Genomic DNA, 16,465 nt, shown 5'->3' on the forward strand with positions numbered 1-16,465 from the left:
AGCCTTGTTTTAAGAGTTAAAAATTTGTATTATTTCTTGCCAAGTGCACTATCCAATGTGGACCTGAAGCATACAGACAGAAAAGGCCCAGGTTCACTCCCACTGCGTGCTGGATTACTTGATCTCTGCTGATGTGGTAGGGACACTTCAATTAGCCTCGGTGTTCCTGGGTTTAGAAAGGGGTCAGCTGTAATTCTCGTCTAGGCTCACACGAAGACTGAACACTTGGTTGAGGTATTGGCGTGTAGGAAACATTAGTGGAATTATACTTCAGCATGAATTGGCGCTTTCAAGTGCTAGGGATGAAAATTTGGAAGGACGTAAGTAACTGAGGTAAGAAAAAGTAATACCAAGTGAAGAATCTTGAGCACAAAACGTGTCACAACTCTTAATTGCAGGGCGTTGGTATGCAAATATTCAGTACAACACATCTTACTGTTTCTGTTGATCTTAATCATGCAGCAGATCACAACTGAATCATAGAATGGTTACAGCACAGAAGAAGGCCATTCGACCTGTCGAGCCCGTGCCGACTCTCGGCTAATCCCACTCCCCTGCCTTTTCCCCATACCCCTGCAATTTTCTTTTCCTTCAGATACTTATTCTACTCCTTTTTGAAAGGTAAGATTGAGTCTGCCTCCACCACCCTTTCAGGCAGTGCATTCCAGAACCCAACCACTCGCTGCGTAACCTTTTTTTTTCTTGCGGCGCCTCTGGTTCTTCCAATCATCTTCAATCTGTGCCCTCTGGTTTTCGACCCTTCCCCCGATGGGAACAGTTTCTCTCTATCTACCCTATCCAGACCCCTCATGATTTTGAACACCTCTATCAAATCTCCTCTCAATCTTCTCTGCTCCAAGGAGAACAACCTCAGCTTCTCCATTCTATCAACGTAACTGAAGTCCCTCATTCCTGAAATCATTCTTGTCAATCTTTTCTACACCTTCTCTAAGGCCTTCACATTCTTCCTAAAGTGTGGTGCCCAGAATTGGAGGGCCGCCACAACATAAATTGCCCCAAATAAATGTAAAATAAAAACCAATCACACTTACCTTAGGACTGCATTACTTACGTCTCTGCAGTCGGTATAGTTGGATCACCCGATTTCCTAGGCGTTCACTGCGGGACGCGCTTCGGGGTGTACGGGTCAGGTGAGAGTTAAAAAGCGCAATGGTGTTGCAACCAGGGGTGTTGCACACCAGCGCAGCTCTTCCGGGCAGTGCTACTCCGCACCATTGCAAAACCGGCCCCGAAAACCCCCGCGGGGTGCTGGAGGCTGGCTGACTACCCGCCCAGAAGACCTCACTGCCGCCACTCCGGGGTGGAAAACGGGGCACAAAGGACCGGAAAATCCACCCCTATACCTCTATGAAGCCCAGGATACCGTAAGCCTTTTTAACTGCTTTGTCAACCTGCCCTGACATCTTCAACGATTTATGCGCACATATCCTCAGATCTCTCTGTTCGTGCACCCCCTTTAGGATTATACCATTTTGTTTATATGTCCTTTCCTCATTCTTTTTTATCATAATGTATCACTTCACACTTTTCTGCATTAAATTGCATCTGCACGCCCATTTCACCAGCCTGTCTATGGCTTCCTGAAGTCTTATCACTCTCCTCCTCACTGTTCACTATACTTCCAAGTTTTGTGTCATCTGCAAATTTTGAAATTGTGCCCTGTACACCCATGTCTAAGTCATTAATATATATCAAGAAAAGCAGTGATGTCAGAATTGAACCCTGAGGAACACCACTGTATACGTTCCTCCATTCCGAAAAACAACCATTCACCATTACTCTCTGTTTCCTGTCACTTAGCTAATTTCGTATCCATGTTGCCACTGTCCCTTTTATTCCATGGGCTTCAACTTTTTTGACAAGCGTGGCACTTTGTCGAATGCCTTTTGGGAATCCAAGTACACGGTCAACCGCATTACCCTCATCAACCCTATCTTACCTCATCAAAAAACTTGAGCAAGTTGGTTAAACATGATTTGCCTTTAACAAATCCATGCTGGCTTTTCTTAATTAATCCACATCTATCCAAGTGATTTTGTCCCTGATCACTGTTTCTAAAAGCTTCCCCACTACCGAGGTTAAACTCACAGGCCTATAGGGCTCAAAATTGCCCAGGAGTTGCTCCGTTTTTTTTTGGAGCAAGTTAATTTTTCTGGAGTATCTTAAAAATCCTAATTTTGCACATTCAATTTGCACCAGTGTATGTGAGTTAGTTAGGATTTTTTTAGTTTAGTTTTTTTCAAAAGGGGGCGTTGCCAGCCACCTACGCCCGTTTTGGCCATTTAGGTCACTTTGGACAGTTAATAGTTACTCCAGACTAACTTAGGCCAGAGTATGTGGCTACTTGTGGCCGCACAGAAAACCCTTGCGAAGGTAGGTACATCGGAGACCAGCAGAACTTAATGACTTGACTAAAGAATGTGAATAGGATCAAACAGCTATACAGGACATCATATGACAAACTTCGTAAAGTTAATTTACTATACAACAGAAACATTCATGGAAGCTTAAACTACAAAAATAAAAGAAGTAAAGAGACAAAACATATTTACATAATTTTTTCAAAATATCCAAATAAAAAATAGAGGTACCTCCTGCTTGTAATTCTTGTGTTCTCCCAGCCGCCTAAGCTCACGCACCATCAGCCCGACCCTTACAAACAACCCTACCTCCCGGAGTCGGGGATCAGATCCTCCAGGATCAGAACAGCACCTGGGGTCAGAGAGCGGACATATCTGGGGATCAGATCTTCCCTAGAGGACGGGAATCGGACTGCCCACTGAATTGGAACCCCCCCCTACCCCCATGAGGTCGGTGATCGAACCCACCCTGCGGTTTGGAATTACCACCCCCCCCCCCCTGCTCCCCGGAGATCAAAACTCCCACAGGCCCCCACCCGGGATCAAAACTCCCCCCATCCCCGGCTTGGGCCCCACACTAACCTGTTTGTTGTGGCCTTCTAGCCTGGGAAGGCAGAGGGCCGACCTGTGTGGGAGGCCACTTGGCCTGGGATGGGGCGGGATGCATCTGGTCCCACGCTGCAGCATGCACACAGAGGGTTGGGGCAGGAGCTACTGCCCATGCGCGCACACTCCAATGCGCATGTGGAGAACTGCTGGCACTGTTTCTAGCCCCCCCCCCATCGACTGGCCACGCCGCGCCAAGCCTCGGGAGAGGCAACACAGTGGCCAGAATTGGGGGACGTTTTTTGCCGCCCTTTTCAGCCCACAAAATCGGTGCATCTCTGGTGAGTGCGCCGAAAAAAGGGGTGGGCCAATTTTAAGCCCGTAGTTGCTGGGTTTATCTTTACACACTTTTTTGAACAATGGTGTAACATTTGCAATTCTCCAGTACTCTGGCACCATCCCAGTATCTATGGAGGATTGGAATATTATGGCTAGTACTTCCACAATTTCCACCCTCAATTCCCTCAGCATCCTAGGATGCATCCCATCTGCTCCTGGTGATTTATCTATCAATTTTCATCCTATCAAGTGTCACCACTGCCTCCTCCTTCACTATCTGTGGTAGCATCCCCTTTTTTGGTGGAGACAGTTGCAAAGTGCTCATTTAGTACCTCAGCCATGCCCTCTGCTTCCATACATCGGTCTCCTTTTTGGTCCCGAATCGGCCCTACCCCTCCTCCTACAACCCTTTTATTATGTACATGCCGATAGAAGACTTTTGGATTACCTTTTATGTTGGCTCATACCCTCTCTTTGCCCCTCTTATTTTCTTTTTCACTTCTCCTCTGACCTTTCTATAAATCGCCTGATTCTCGTGAGTATTTGCAACTGGTTCTGCTGAATACACTGTTGACTGTCACACTGCACCCAAGCTATTTTTGGTGTACATTTCTGAATTCCATCAGGCTAACTCACTGACCCACAAGCCCAATATCAAAGACAAATATCTTGCTCTCTTTAGTCGGCAACTACTAACGGCTGAATAAAGCCGAGGTTATTTGGCTGTGGTTCCTTGATATCAGCTGATGAGCATAATAAACATTCCAATTATATCACTGGTACATGTGATGTATCCAGATATTTGATTTAGCTCTTTGAATAAGAGCTTTGAATATTTTTTATAACTGTTCCACATTTTGTTACTCAAAATGTGTTACATTTTGTTACTCAAATCTTTCAGATGAGCCATTAAAGCAATTAAAGAGCAGGGGAGTTGACTCTAGTGTCCTGGCCAGTATTAATCCCTCCGTCATCATCACTAAAACCAATCATCTGGCCATTATCACATTGCTGTATGTGGGAGTTTGCTGTGTGCAAATTGGCTGCCACGTTTCTACATTACAATAGTGACTACACTTTAAAAAGTGCATCATTGGCTGTAAAATGCTTTGGGACACCCAGTTGTCCTGAAAAGCTCTGTATAAATGCAAATCTTTCTTTCAAAATGCATCAATCATTAATTCCAATAATTATTCAAAAGTGTGTGTTGCACCAAACTTCGCTGCAAGAACATTAGGAACAGGAGTAGGCCATAAGGCCCCTTGAGCCTGCTCCGCCATTTAATACGATCATGGCTGATCCGATCATGGACTCGGGTCCACTTCCCTGCCCGCTCCTCATAACCCCATATTCCCTTATCGGTTAAGAAACTGTCCATCTCTGTCTTAAATTTATTCAATGACCCAGCTTCCACAGCTCTCTGAGGCAGCGAGTTCCACAGAATTACAACCCTCTGAGAGAAGAAATTCCTCATCTCAGTTTTAAATGGGCGGCCCCTTATTCTAAGATCATGCCCTCTAGTTCTAGTCTCCCCCATCAGTGGAAACATCCTCTCTGCATCCACCTTGTCAAGCCTCCTCATAATCTTACACGTTTCGATAAGATCACCTCTCTGTCCCTTCCTCCAACGTAGCCAAGTTTACTGACGATACAAAGATGGGAGGAAAAGCAATGTGTGAGGTGGACACAAAAAATTTGCAAAAGGACATAGACAGGCTAAGTGAGTGGGCAAAAATTTGGCAGATTGAGTATAATTTTGGAAAGTGTGAGGTCATGCACTCTGGCAGAAAAAAAATCAAAGAGCAGGTTATTATTTAAATGGAGAAAAATTGCAAAGTGCTGCAGTACTGCGGGACCTGGGGGTACTTGTGCATGAAACACAAAAGGTTAGTATGCAGTTACAGCAAGTGATCAGGAAGGTCAGTGGAATCTTGGTCTTTATTGCAAAGGGGATAGAGTATAAAAGTAGGGAAGTCTTGCTACAGCTATACAAGGTATTGGTGAGGCTACACCTGGAATACTGCGTGCAGTTTTGGCTTCCATATTTAAGAAAGGATACACTTGCTTTGGAGGCAGTTCAGAGAATGATCCAGAGAGGAGGGGGTTGACTCATGAGGAAAGGTTGAGTAAGTTGGGCCTCTACTCCTTGGAATTCAGAAGAATGAGAGGTGATCTTATCGAAACATATGAGATTGTGAGGGGGCTTGACAAGGTGGATGCAGAGAGGATGTTTCCACTGATAGGAGAGACGAGAACTAGAGGGCATGATCTTAGAATAAAGGGCCGCCCGTTTAAAACAGAGATGAGGAGGAATTTCTTCTCTCAGAGGGTTGTAAACCTGTGGAATTCGCTGCCTCAGAGAGCTGTGGAAGCTGGGACATTAAATAAATTTGAGACAGAAATAGACAGTTTCTTAAACGATAAGGGAATAAGGGTTTATGGGGAGCGGGCGGGGAAGTGGAGCTGAGTCCATGATCAGATCAGCCATGATCTTATTGAATGGCGGAGCAGGCTCGAGGGACCGCATGGCCTACTCCTGTTCCAATTTCTTATGTTCTTATACTGAATCCTCCTTCTCACATTCTACTTCCCTCTCATCCCACAATCTCTTCTGATTTACAGGCTGCAGATGATATAAGCATGCACCACCCTGCTGTTACTATGCATAATGAAATGCATTGGCAGGCCTACCAGAAAGCCTGTGCAATGTCAAGGCGCATGGAGGAGTCCATTCTAGCACACTTGTGATCCAAACCATGATGCAGCGTCTGATGGCCGATGTCTCAAGTTCCAAAATTCTCTGGACTCTGGGGAGGTACCATCGGATTGGAAAGCAGCTAATGTAACACCTCTGTTTAAAAAAGGGGGCAGACAAAAGGCAGGTAACTATAGGCCGGTTAGTTTAACATCTGTAGTGGGGAAAATGCTTGAAACTATCATTAAGGAAGAAATAGCGGGACATCTGGATAGGAATAGTGCAATCAAGCAGACGCAACATGGATTCATGAAGGGGAAATCATGTTTAACTAATTTACTGGAATTCTTTAAGGATATAACGAGCATGGTGGATAAAGGTGTACCGGTGGATGTGGTGTATTTAGATTTCCAAAAGGCATTCGATAAGGTGCCACACAAAAGGTTACTGCAGAAGATAAAGGTACGCGGAGTCAGAGGAAATGTATTAGCATGGATAGAGAATTGGCTGGCTGAGAGTCGGGATAAATGGGTCCTTTTCGGGTTGGAAATCGGTGGTTAATGGTGTGCCACAGGGATCAGTGCTGGGACCACAACTGTTTACAATATACATAGATGACCTGGAAGAGGGGACAGAGTGTAGTGTAACAAAATTTGCAGATGACACAAAGATTAGTGGGAAAGCAGGATGTGTAGAGGACACAGAGAGGCTGCAAAGAGATTTAGATAGGTTAAGCAAATGGGCTAAGGTTTGGCAGATGGAATACAATGTCGGAAAATGTGAGGTCATCCACCTTGGGGGGGAAAAAAAAACAGTAAAAGGGAATATTATTTGAATGGGGAGAAATTACAACATGCTGCGGTGCAGAGGGACCTGGGGGTCCTTGTGCATGAATCCCAAAAAGTTAGTTTGCAGGTGCAGCAGGTAATCAGGAAGGCGAATGGAATGTTGGCCTTCATCGCGAGAGGGATGGAGTACAAAAGCAGGGAGGTCCTGATGCAACTGTACAGGGTATTGGTGAGGCCGCACCTGGAGTACTGCGTGCAGTTTTGATCACCTTACTTGAGGAAGGATATACTAGCTTTGGAGGGGGTACAGAGACGAGGGGGTTACCTTATGATGATAGATTGAGTAGACTGGGTCTTTACGCGTTGGAGTTCAGAAGGATGAGGGGTGATCTTATAGAAACATTTAAAATAATGAAAGGGATAGACAAGATAGATGCAGAGAGGTTGTTTCCACTGGTCGGGGAGACTAGAACTAGGGGGCACAGCCTCAAAATACGGGAGAGCCAATTTAAAACCGAGTTGAGAAGGAATTTCTTCTCCCAGAGGGTTGTGAATCTGTGGAATTCTCTGCCCAGGGAAGCAGTTGAGGCTAGCTCATTGAATGTATTCAGATCACAGATAGATAGATAGATTTTTAACCAATAAGGGAATTAAGGGTTCTGGGGAGCGGGCGGGTAAGTGGAGCTGAGTTCACGGCCAGATCAGCCATGATCTTGTTGAATGGCGGAGCAGGCTCGAGGGGCTAGATGGCCTACTCCTGTTCCTAATTCTTATGTTTTTATGTTCATTGCTGCACAAGCAGAAGTCACCAATGTTGGGAGTGCTGCAGTGGAAGCTCAGACTGAAGTGATGCAAGCTCAACTTGCTGCCACGCAAACACAGACTGCTGCCATCATAGCTGCAGTTGCCAGTGTTGAAAGGGGCTTTCAGGATGTCACAGTAGTCCAGCAATGTATCCTCCAGCTAGAATTACTACGATTGCTGAGGCACTGCCCGGGGGAGTGGCAGTGGTTCTGTGGAGCACAAACCTGTTGTCCTCTCTCAGGATAACCGCATTCGTCTTCCCACCACTGCCACTCCACCAGTACCCTTGCTGTTGCCTTACAACCAGCCAGCTTAGACTGCTTGCACCCAAGCAAGGTGGTACAGTCTAAAGCCAGGCCAGAGCTGCTTGAGGTCGTCCTCTAAATCCATCTGCAGTCTCCCCCCACTGAAAGACAGCAGCCTTCCATCAGCCATGCTGTAGTAACTGGTGTAGCACTGCATTTAAGCACTCGGACAAGCAAAGGCATATGGAAGATGGGCACTAAGGGAATGCACAAAGGTGATTAGTTGACTTTGGTATGTAATATTGGATGGATTGATGTATAATGTTGGATTGGAGTATTTTGTGGTGGCTTTTATTGTAGCTTTGTGCCCAAGAGGACGCTGTGATGGTCCGTAACAGAGGGGAAGGTAAGGTGTAGGACTGTGGGTGAATGGGAAATTGGGATTATGTTCACCTGTACTGCAGTTGGATCAGTTGATCATGTGTAGCCTGGCCAAACTATCTTGGTTGCCTCTTCCCTTGCTCTTCCTCAGCTCTTTGCTGTATACCTGGTGGCAAGGGCTGTGCCATCATGATGGCGAAGTTGTGCAGTATGCAGCAGACCATAACGAATTTTGAGATGCACTCTGGCGAGCACTGCAGGACTCCTCCAGATTGGTCCAGGCAGCGGAAGCGTGTTTAAGGACCCCAATGGTCCGCTGGATCAAATTCCGTGTGGCATCATTTCTTTCATTATGTGCATGCTGCCCTCGTATGGTTGGGTTGCACACCCAAGACCTGAGCCAGATGATCAACGGATAACCCTTGGCGTCTAGTAACCACCCTATGGTGGCTGATAAGGAGATGGCACAGTGGACTGCCATAGAATGAAGGCATCCTGGCTGGTGCCAGGATGCCAAACTTTGACTTGCATGATCTGAATATGGTCGCATACCAGCTGGACATTGAGGGAGTGGAATCCCTTCCATTTGTCACATCCCAGAGTTCACATGCGGCGCCCACAAAGCAACATGTGTGCAGTCAGTGGCACCTTGCAGTATGTGTACGCCTGCTATCCTGACTAAGCCGCATGCTCACTCCGCCTGTTTCTCTCTGGCAAGAGAGAATGAAATGTATTCACCTCTTTGCATACAGAGCCTGAGTGACCTCCCTTATGCAACTGTGAATGGTGTACCATTGCAGAAACCGTCTCACAAACTTCTGTTCTCTTTCTGAACTTCTGCACATGGAATTTTTTTACTGGTGCCCAAAAGGATAATTACTAAGTTGCATTATCTTGTAGATAGCCAGGTTGTTTTCCTTCTGCTTTGGGTGAAAAATGTGTTGTAGCCCAGGAAAACGAAAAGCTGTATTATGATATCTTAGAGTTCCTGTGACTTTTCTCCAATGTTTTCATTTGAAAAATAAAACATCTTAGCAAGGTAAATAATCTCCAACACCTACAAAATGTTCTGAGGTGTTGCCTGCTACGTGGACTTAATGGCCTAGAGATCCTGGCCTCCCCGGGTCTGTACGGAGTGTGTAAGGACCCGGGCAGGCATCGCAAAAGCCGATTTTCAATGCACATAGAAACATAGAAATATAGAAAATAGGTGCAGGAGTAGACCATTCGGCCCTTTGAACCTGCACCATTCAATATGATCGTGGCTGATCATGCAACTTCAGTACCCCATTCCTGCTTTCTCTCCATACCCCTTGATCCCTTTAGCCGTAAGGGCCACATCTAACTCCCTCTTGAATATATCTAACAAACTGGCCTCAATAACTTTTTGTGGTAGAGAATTCCACAGGTTCACAATTCTCTGAGTGAAGAATTTCTCCTCGTCTCGGTCCTAAATGGCTTACCCCTTATCCTTAGACTGTGACCTGCATGCTTACCTTCAATGACTGATGTACCATGACACCCAGGTCTCGTTGCACCTCCCCTTTTACTAATCTGTCACCATTCAGATAATAATCTGCCTTCCTGTTTTTGCCACCAAAGTGGATAACCTCACATTTATCCACATACTGCATCTGCCATGCATTTGCCCATTCACCTACCCTGTCCAAGTCCCCTTGCAGCCTCCTAGCATCCTCCTTACAGCTCGCACTACCACCCAGCTTAGTGTCATCTGCAAACTTGGAGATACTACATTCAAATCCTTCGTCTAACTCATTAATGTATATTGTAAATAGCTGGGGTCCCAGCACTGAACCCTGCGGCACCCCACTAGTCACTGCCTGCCATTCTGAAAAGGACACGTTTATTCCCACTCTTTGCTTCCTGTCTGCCAACCAGTTCTCTATCCACGTCAATATATTACCCCCAATACCATGTGCCTTAATTTTGCACACTAATCTCTTGTGTGGGACCTTGTCAAAAGCCTTTTGAAAGTCCAAATACACCACATCCACTGGTTCTCCCTTATCCACTCTACTAGTTACTTCCTCAAAAAAAACTCGAAGATTTGTCAAGCATGATTTCCCTTTTATAAATCCAGGCCGACTTGGACCGATCCTGTCACTGCTTTCCAAATGCGCTGCTATTACATCTTTAATAATTGATTCCAGCATTTTCCCCACCACCGATGTCAGGTAAACCAGTCTATAATTCCCTGTTTTCTCTCTCCTTCCTGTTTTAAAATGCGCATGCGTTGAAAACCGGCTTTTCCGATCTGTCAAGCTCCAGCTTGACAGATCCTCCGCATCTCCGCAGCCAGGACATTCGCATGGGCAAGATTGCGGTATTTACCCATATCTTGCCCAGCGGATGTCCTGAAAACTCTTGCGCCTGATAAAAGCAGGCTCATAGCCTACTTTTACAGGCGTAAGAGTTTTAAAACATACAAAAACATTGTAAAATTAAACTTAAACACATTTTATTGTTTAAAAACCCTGCCCACTAAGGTAAGTTTATTTTAAACCATAACTTAAAAAACTTTTAAAATTCAGAATTTTTTTTTAATAAGACGTAAATAACTTTAATTTAAAGTCATCTTAAATATGTGGTGTATTTCTTTCTATTATTTTTGTTTCGGTGTTGGCGGGTTTCTCAATCATAATGGGAACTCCTACTTACGGAGTTCCCATTATTATGAATGAGAAAATACTGTAACTGGATTGGCTGCCCAGAGCCATGTGACTGCAGCTCCCGCTTACGGATGTCCCGACGTGCACGCACTCCGATGCACAGTGAGTGGAGGCCTCGAGACTGGGATCTCTAATGGGTGCAGCAGGAACAGGTAGGTGCGCATCTTTTTAACTTTTTCAGTCGATCGCCCACGGGACGATTTCAACCGGGATTTCTAGGCCAATATGCTGCTCAGAGGAATTTTGTTTCTTTTTGAAGTTACTGCCTATCTTCTGATTGTACTGGAATCTTACAGTAATAACCAGAGTCGAGAGAAGAGATGAGCTCTAAAGTTGAATTGTCTTTTTCAGATAAGTTGGGGGTGAGGGAGAGAAAAGCATCTCCCTTAACACTTTTGGGTATGTTTTGTTTCCAAACCATTTTCACTGACAGTTTTCAATTCAGTTGTATTTATATCATTTTTTCTGGTTTTGCAGTAGACAAGACAGTTGTAAGCTGATGCACTGCCTTTCTTTAAGCAAAAACTGTTTACAGAAGTCGAAATGGAGATGACTAAAGATGTGCTATTACATTTGGGCCACTGGTGTGCTGATCATAAAGTATCTGACTACAATCCATTGTAAAAAAGCAGAGGCTAATGGAACTCCGACTTTTAACAATTGTGAAACTTCTCAAGAAACCAGTGTCTGGACAATTGCTGGTGACCCGCAAATTGCACCATTTAAAATCTTAACGTGACAACCCTAGTATGGACATAAAGATTCAGATATCATAGGCCATGAAGCAAATGTCAAATTGTATCCCCTTACATTTGTGAATAAGATCATTTGTGTTTAATTTAAAAAAAAACAATTTTTTTTTTAAAGAATTAATTCAGAATTACAGCATAAGTGCAGCAATATGGTGTAAATACGTAGTATTAATTATGTAAAAACCTTTTAGTTGGAAAGCCTAGAATGTATTTTGATTTCAAGACCTATGCATTCTGAAGATCAGTAGTGATCACAAAATCCATGAAGCTCACTTTTTTTACTTTGTTAGTTTTCTACCAACTCCCTCCCTTCTACCTTCCATTTCTGTTCAAATGGAGAGGATATAAGGAAAGTACAGACACTGCATGTAACAAAAGAAAGCGTTGCCAAGGTATAGTATAGATTACTCTGTACAACTTTGCTATTGGTTAGAAGAACTTTTCCAAGTAGTAGTTACATCCTCCTCTCCTCCTGAACTTGCGATGGTACCCAGAGTAGGACTGTTCTTGAATTTGAAATTATCCTCTCCCACCCCACATCAGTCCCATGCCCATAGAAACCCTGCTCTCTAAATTCATTATTATGTGCTTCAGTTGCAACTTTTAGGAAATTGTGGCTGGCAAATAGATTATTACATGCTGTTTGGCTTTTAGTGCATGTTTCCACCGGTAATCTTGTAAGAAGGGTAAATAGTATTGTAGAAGTTGGCAATACAAAATAAGGTCCTTAAGAATTAGCATGAACATTTTACAAACTGAGAGCTGCACATCATGAACTGTTCAACAAGAAATGTATATAATTGCTTGGTCACTTAACATTGCTGGTCCTTCTGGGATAGAAGTAATTTGTGAATGGTCTTGTGAAATGACTGAACAGGCGTTGACAGTTTTGGACAATTAGCTCCATTGTGTACTAAAACACGCTTTCCGTTGCACGAGTTGCCTTCAGTAATTTAAGACTTGCAACGTATTCATTATTTGCCTGTAAATTACAACACTGAATGCAAAAGACTTGTTTGACTTTAATCCTAATTGCTTGATACTGTACCATCTCTAGGTACATCCACCATCTGAACTCTGTATGAATATATATGTATGTAATGGAGGGGTTGCGTGTTTCTGACAGTGAGTCTTTCAGACAAGTTTATCTACTCTCTTTCCCCCTGCCCAATCCCACAAGCTACTGAAGGGCAAAGCAATTTTTATAACTTAATTATAACCTATTTTACAAGAAACTTGGAAATGTTTCAGTTCATGAAGTGCTTTCTCTGGTCTGTATTTATTTCCTAAAAAAAACCCCTCTAGATTTGGCATGTTCCCTGATCACGGTTGCATGCATTTTTAACACTTTTTCACTATTTAAAGTTAACTGTTGTTTTACATGTCACCTTTTATAAAGAGCAGTGCCTTATGGAAGGTTGTGTTTTATTAATATTTGAAATATTTTTATCGGTCTCAGCTATACATAGTTTAAAGCTCAGCCGCAACCATGTGGACTGGTACAGTGTGGATGAGGTTTACCTGTACAGTGACGCAACCACATCCAAAATTGCCAGGACAGTTACCCAAAAATTAGGATTTTCCAAAGGTACGGTATGGTCAAAACATATTTTGCTTTACTAATTGCTGAATGTTAATGTCTTTATTTTTTTTGAGAATAAGTATATGGTCAATAAACTAAAATTACATGTGTGAACATTAGACTTCACAGCCTCCATAATATAACTTCAGTTTCATTTCTAAAAATATTTTTAAAGGAACGTGTTTTTAACTGTTGAAATGTAAGTCGGTTTTGACCTTAGGAGAAGAATGGAATTGTATGACTGCTGACTATTTCACAATTCCTGGTCACAGTCAATATTTTTATTAAGTGTGTTATAAGCAAGAGCCTGAGTCAAACAGTACCTGTAAAATTAGCACAATATTGCATTCTACTTCTGAAATAATTTTTTCACTGGTGCAACGTCACTTTGTACATGGAAATTGTGGGGGGGAAAAAACAGCTGGCTGTATTCGTCAACCAGGCTGGTGCTATCTTAGGCAGCTCATTGTGGTAGTGGATTGCAGTACCTGAATTCACATCTTCCAAACTGCTTCCCTGCACATCCCAGTAACTGACTACAGATTGGTCTACCCAGAGAAAATTATTGCAGAGTTCATTGATGAGCAAATCTTGCATATACCGCCTTGTAGCAGTCCAGAGCAGCACTGTTGGAGACATTGGAGCAGCTCACCTGTTGGTTTTCTCAGATGGAATTGATGAATGGACTGGCAAATTGGAGAAAAATTACCTTAATGGCCTCTTGTAATAAAATATAAATTGTTGGAAATCCCCAGGGACTAGGCGAGACCCAGGTTTGAGTCTAACTTCTTGTAACTTGTGCATCAAGACTGCTACAATTTTAGTAAAGTTTACTGGTACAACAGCCAAAGGCACATTCATTGACTGAAGGAAGAGGAGCTAGTTTGCGTTGCCAGAACACTTCCAAATATATAATCCAGGAGATGCATTGCTGGCTCTCCGATTGTCCAGCCTGCCAGTGAAATCATAAAATTTTCTGAGTGCTATAGACAATGTTGAGAAAATGTGAAGCGGAGAAATTCCAGAATTAAAATACAGCAAACATTTGTGATTTTATTATTTCTATTAAGTCGTCTTTTCAAAAATACATATAAATCCCCAAATTTGTAGAGTAAGTTTACCACTTAAAGGGCCCAAGTTTCCACAAGAAAAAAAACGGGCGCCCCTCCGAGCTGGGTGCCCGTTTTTCGCGCCTAAAACGCCGCCTAAAAAAATCCTCGGTATTCTCCACCTACTTACAAGTCCTCTGGCCCTCTGGCCCTCTGGCCCTCGGCGCAGCCAGCACGAGCTGTGGGGGGGCGGAGCCAGGTCCCTGCGCTGAAAACAGTGCCGGGACCTCTGCACATGCGCGCTACAGTCGGCACGCAAGTGCAGTAGCTCCAGGCGCCGAACTGTGTGGGAGGGGCCCGAAGCACGCAGCCCCTAGCCCTGGCTGAATGGCCTCACTGGGGCTGCGTGAATAAGGCTCCTCCCACGGCCAGCTCCTGCTCCCCGCCCCCGACAAGACCCGACACCTGCTACCCCCCACCCCCCCCGCCGACCAGACCCGACCCGACACCCCCCCCCCCCCGCTCTCTCTCTTTCCCCCCCCCCCCACGCTCTCTCTTCCCCCCCCCCCCGCTCTCTCTTCCTCCCCCCCCCGCTCTCTCTCTCTCTTCCCCGCCCCCGCTCTCTCTCTTCCCCCCGCTCTCTCTTTTCCCCCCCCCTCTCTCTTCCCCCCCCCACCCCCATCCCCGCTCTCTCTCTCTCCCTCCCTCCCCTCTCTCCCTCCCTCCCCTCTCTCTCTCCCTCCCTCCCCTCTCTCTCTCTCTCTCTCTCCCTCCCCCCTTTCTCTCTCTCTCTCTCTCCCTCCCTCCCTCCCTCCCTCCCTCCCTCCCTCCCTCCCTCCCTCCCTCTCCCTCCCTCCCTCCCTCCCTCTCTCTCCCTCCCTCCCTCCCCCTCTCCCCCCTCCCTCCATCCCTCCTCTCCCTCCCTCCCTCCCTCTCACCCTCTCACCCTCCCTCCCTCCCACTCTCCCTCCCTCCCTCCCCTCTCTCTCTCTCTCTCTCTCTCTCTCCCTCCCTCCCTCCCTCCCTCCCTCCCTCCCTCTCACTCTCCCCCTCTCCCTCCCTCTCACTCTCCCCCTCCCGCTGAGGCACGAACGGCTGCAGAATTCTCCCTGGCTGAAGCACTTTCACACAGGTAGGAAGATGGTTTATTTAATCTTTTCTTGGCTTATAAATGTTTATTCAGGTTGGATTTATTTGTAGAAGTACAAATAAGGATTTATTGTCAAATTTAATGAGTTCCCTCCCCCCCACCTCGTTCTGGACGCCTAATTTGTAACCTGCGCCTGATTTTTTAATGTGTAGAACAGGTTTTTTCAGTTCTACAAAAATCTTCACTGGCTCCATTCTACTTTAGTTTGGAGTACATTTTCACTGTGGAAACTTTCAAATCAGGCGTCAGTGGCCGGACACGCCCCCTTTTGAAGAAAAAATTCTGTTCTAAACTAGAACTGTTCTACCTGACTAGAACTGCAGAAAAAAAATGTGGAGAATTGCGATTTCTAAAATAGTCCGTTCTCCACCAGTTGCTCCTAAAAATCAGGCGCGAATCATGTGGAAACTTGGGCCCAAAAACTTTAATTACAGCTACCATATGGCTTTGTAGTTGGGAGAATGTGTCTGCCTGAAGCTTTTAATGGCCAGCTTCTTAGTACTGAAACAATACATATAATCTACATGTACACAAATAATGTCTGTTTTTGTCAATGTAGCATCAAGTAGTGGGACTAGACTTCATAGAGGATATGTAGAAGAGTCTTCACTTGAAGACAAACCTCCACTCCCTACCCACATTGTCTTTGTTGTACATGGAATAGGACAAAAAATGGACCAAGGTCGTATTATCAAAAATACAGGCATGTAAGTACTGTTACAAAGTACCTTGTCCATTACTGCAACCACAATTTATGGATTTACTGAAGAAGTAAACTATTCAGAGAAATGAAGGATGTGTTTAATAATGCACAATGTGTTACTGACAAATGGGCATTGATTTAGAAGTTTTGTTGTAAACTTATTTCAGCAGTGCACTTTAACCTGTGACCAAAATGGTTAATAACCAGTACACTGATTGGGATCAGTGTTGGCCAATCATCTGTTTAATTTGGTGGTATGCTATAGCTATGCAGGTTCAAACTCTGAAAACAATATTCTCGCTTAGCTCGTACAGAAATAGAGAGTCCAAGTTGTGCAATGACCCACAGAATTGCCCCAAA

General features: G+C 44.6%; 1 protein-coding gene across 3 annotated transcripts in view; it reads left to right on the forward strand.

Moving 5' to 3' along the window:
* Window positions 1-16,465, forward strand: part of ddhd1b (DDHD domain containing 1b) — a 154,293-nt gene that overhangs the window by 51,233 nt on the left and 86,595 nt on the right. For all 3 annotated transcript variants that reach the window (XM_070879199.1, XM_070879197.1, XM_070879198.1), the window contains exons 3-5: window positions 11,912-12,013; window positions 13,081-13,209; window positions 15,962-16,109. In XM_070879199.1, coding sequence (XP_070735300.1) covers window positions 11,912-12,013; window positions 13,081-13,209; window positions 15,962-16,109 — 379 coding nt within the window. The remainder of the gene's footprint in view (window positions 1-11,911; window positions 12,014-13,080; window positions 13,210-15,961; window positions 16,110-16,465) is intronic.

The sequence above is a fragment of the Pristiophorus japonicus genome, chromosome 4 (assembly GCF_044704955.1).
Source record: "Pristiophorus japonicus isolate sPriJap1 chromosome 4, sPriJap1.hap1, whole genome shotgun sequence".
Lineage (NCBI taxonomy): Eukaryota > Metazoa > Chordata > Chondrichthyes > Pristiophoridae > Pristiophorus > Pristiophorus japonicus.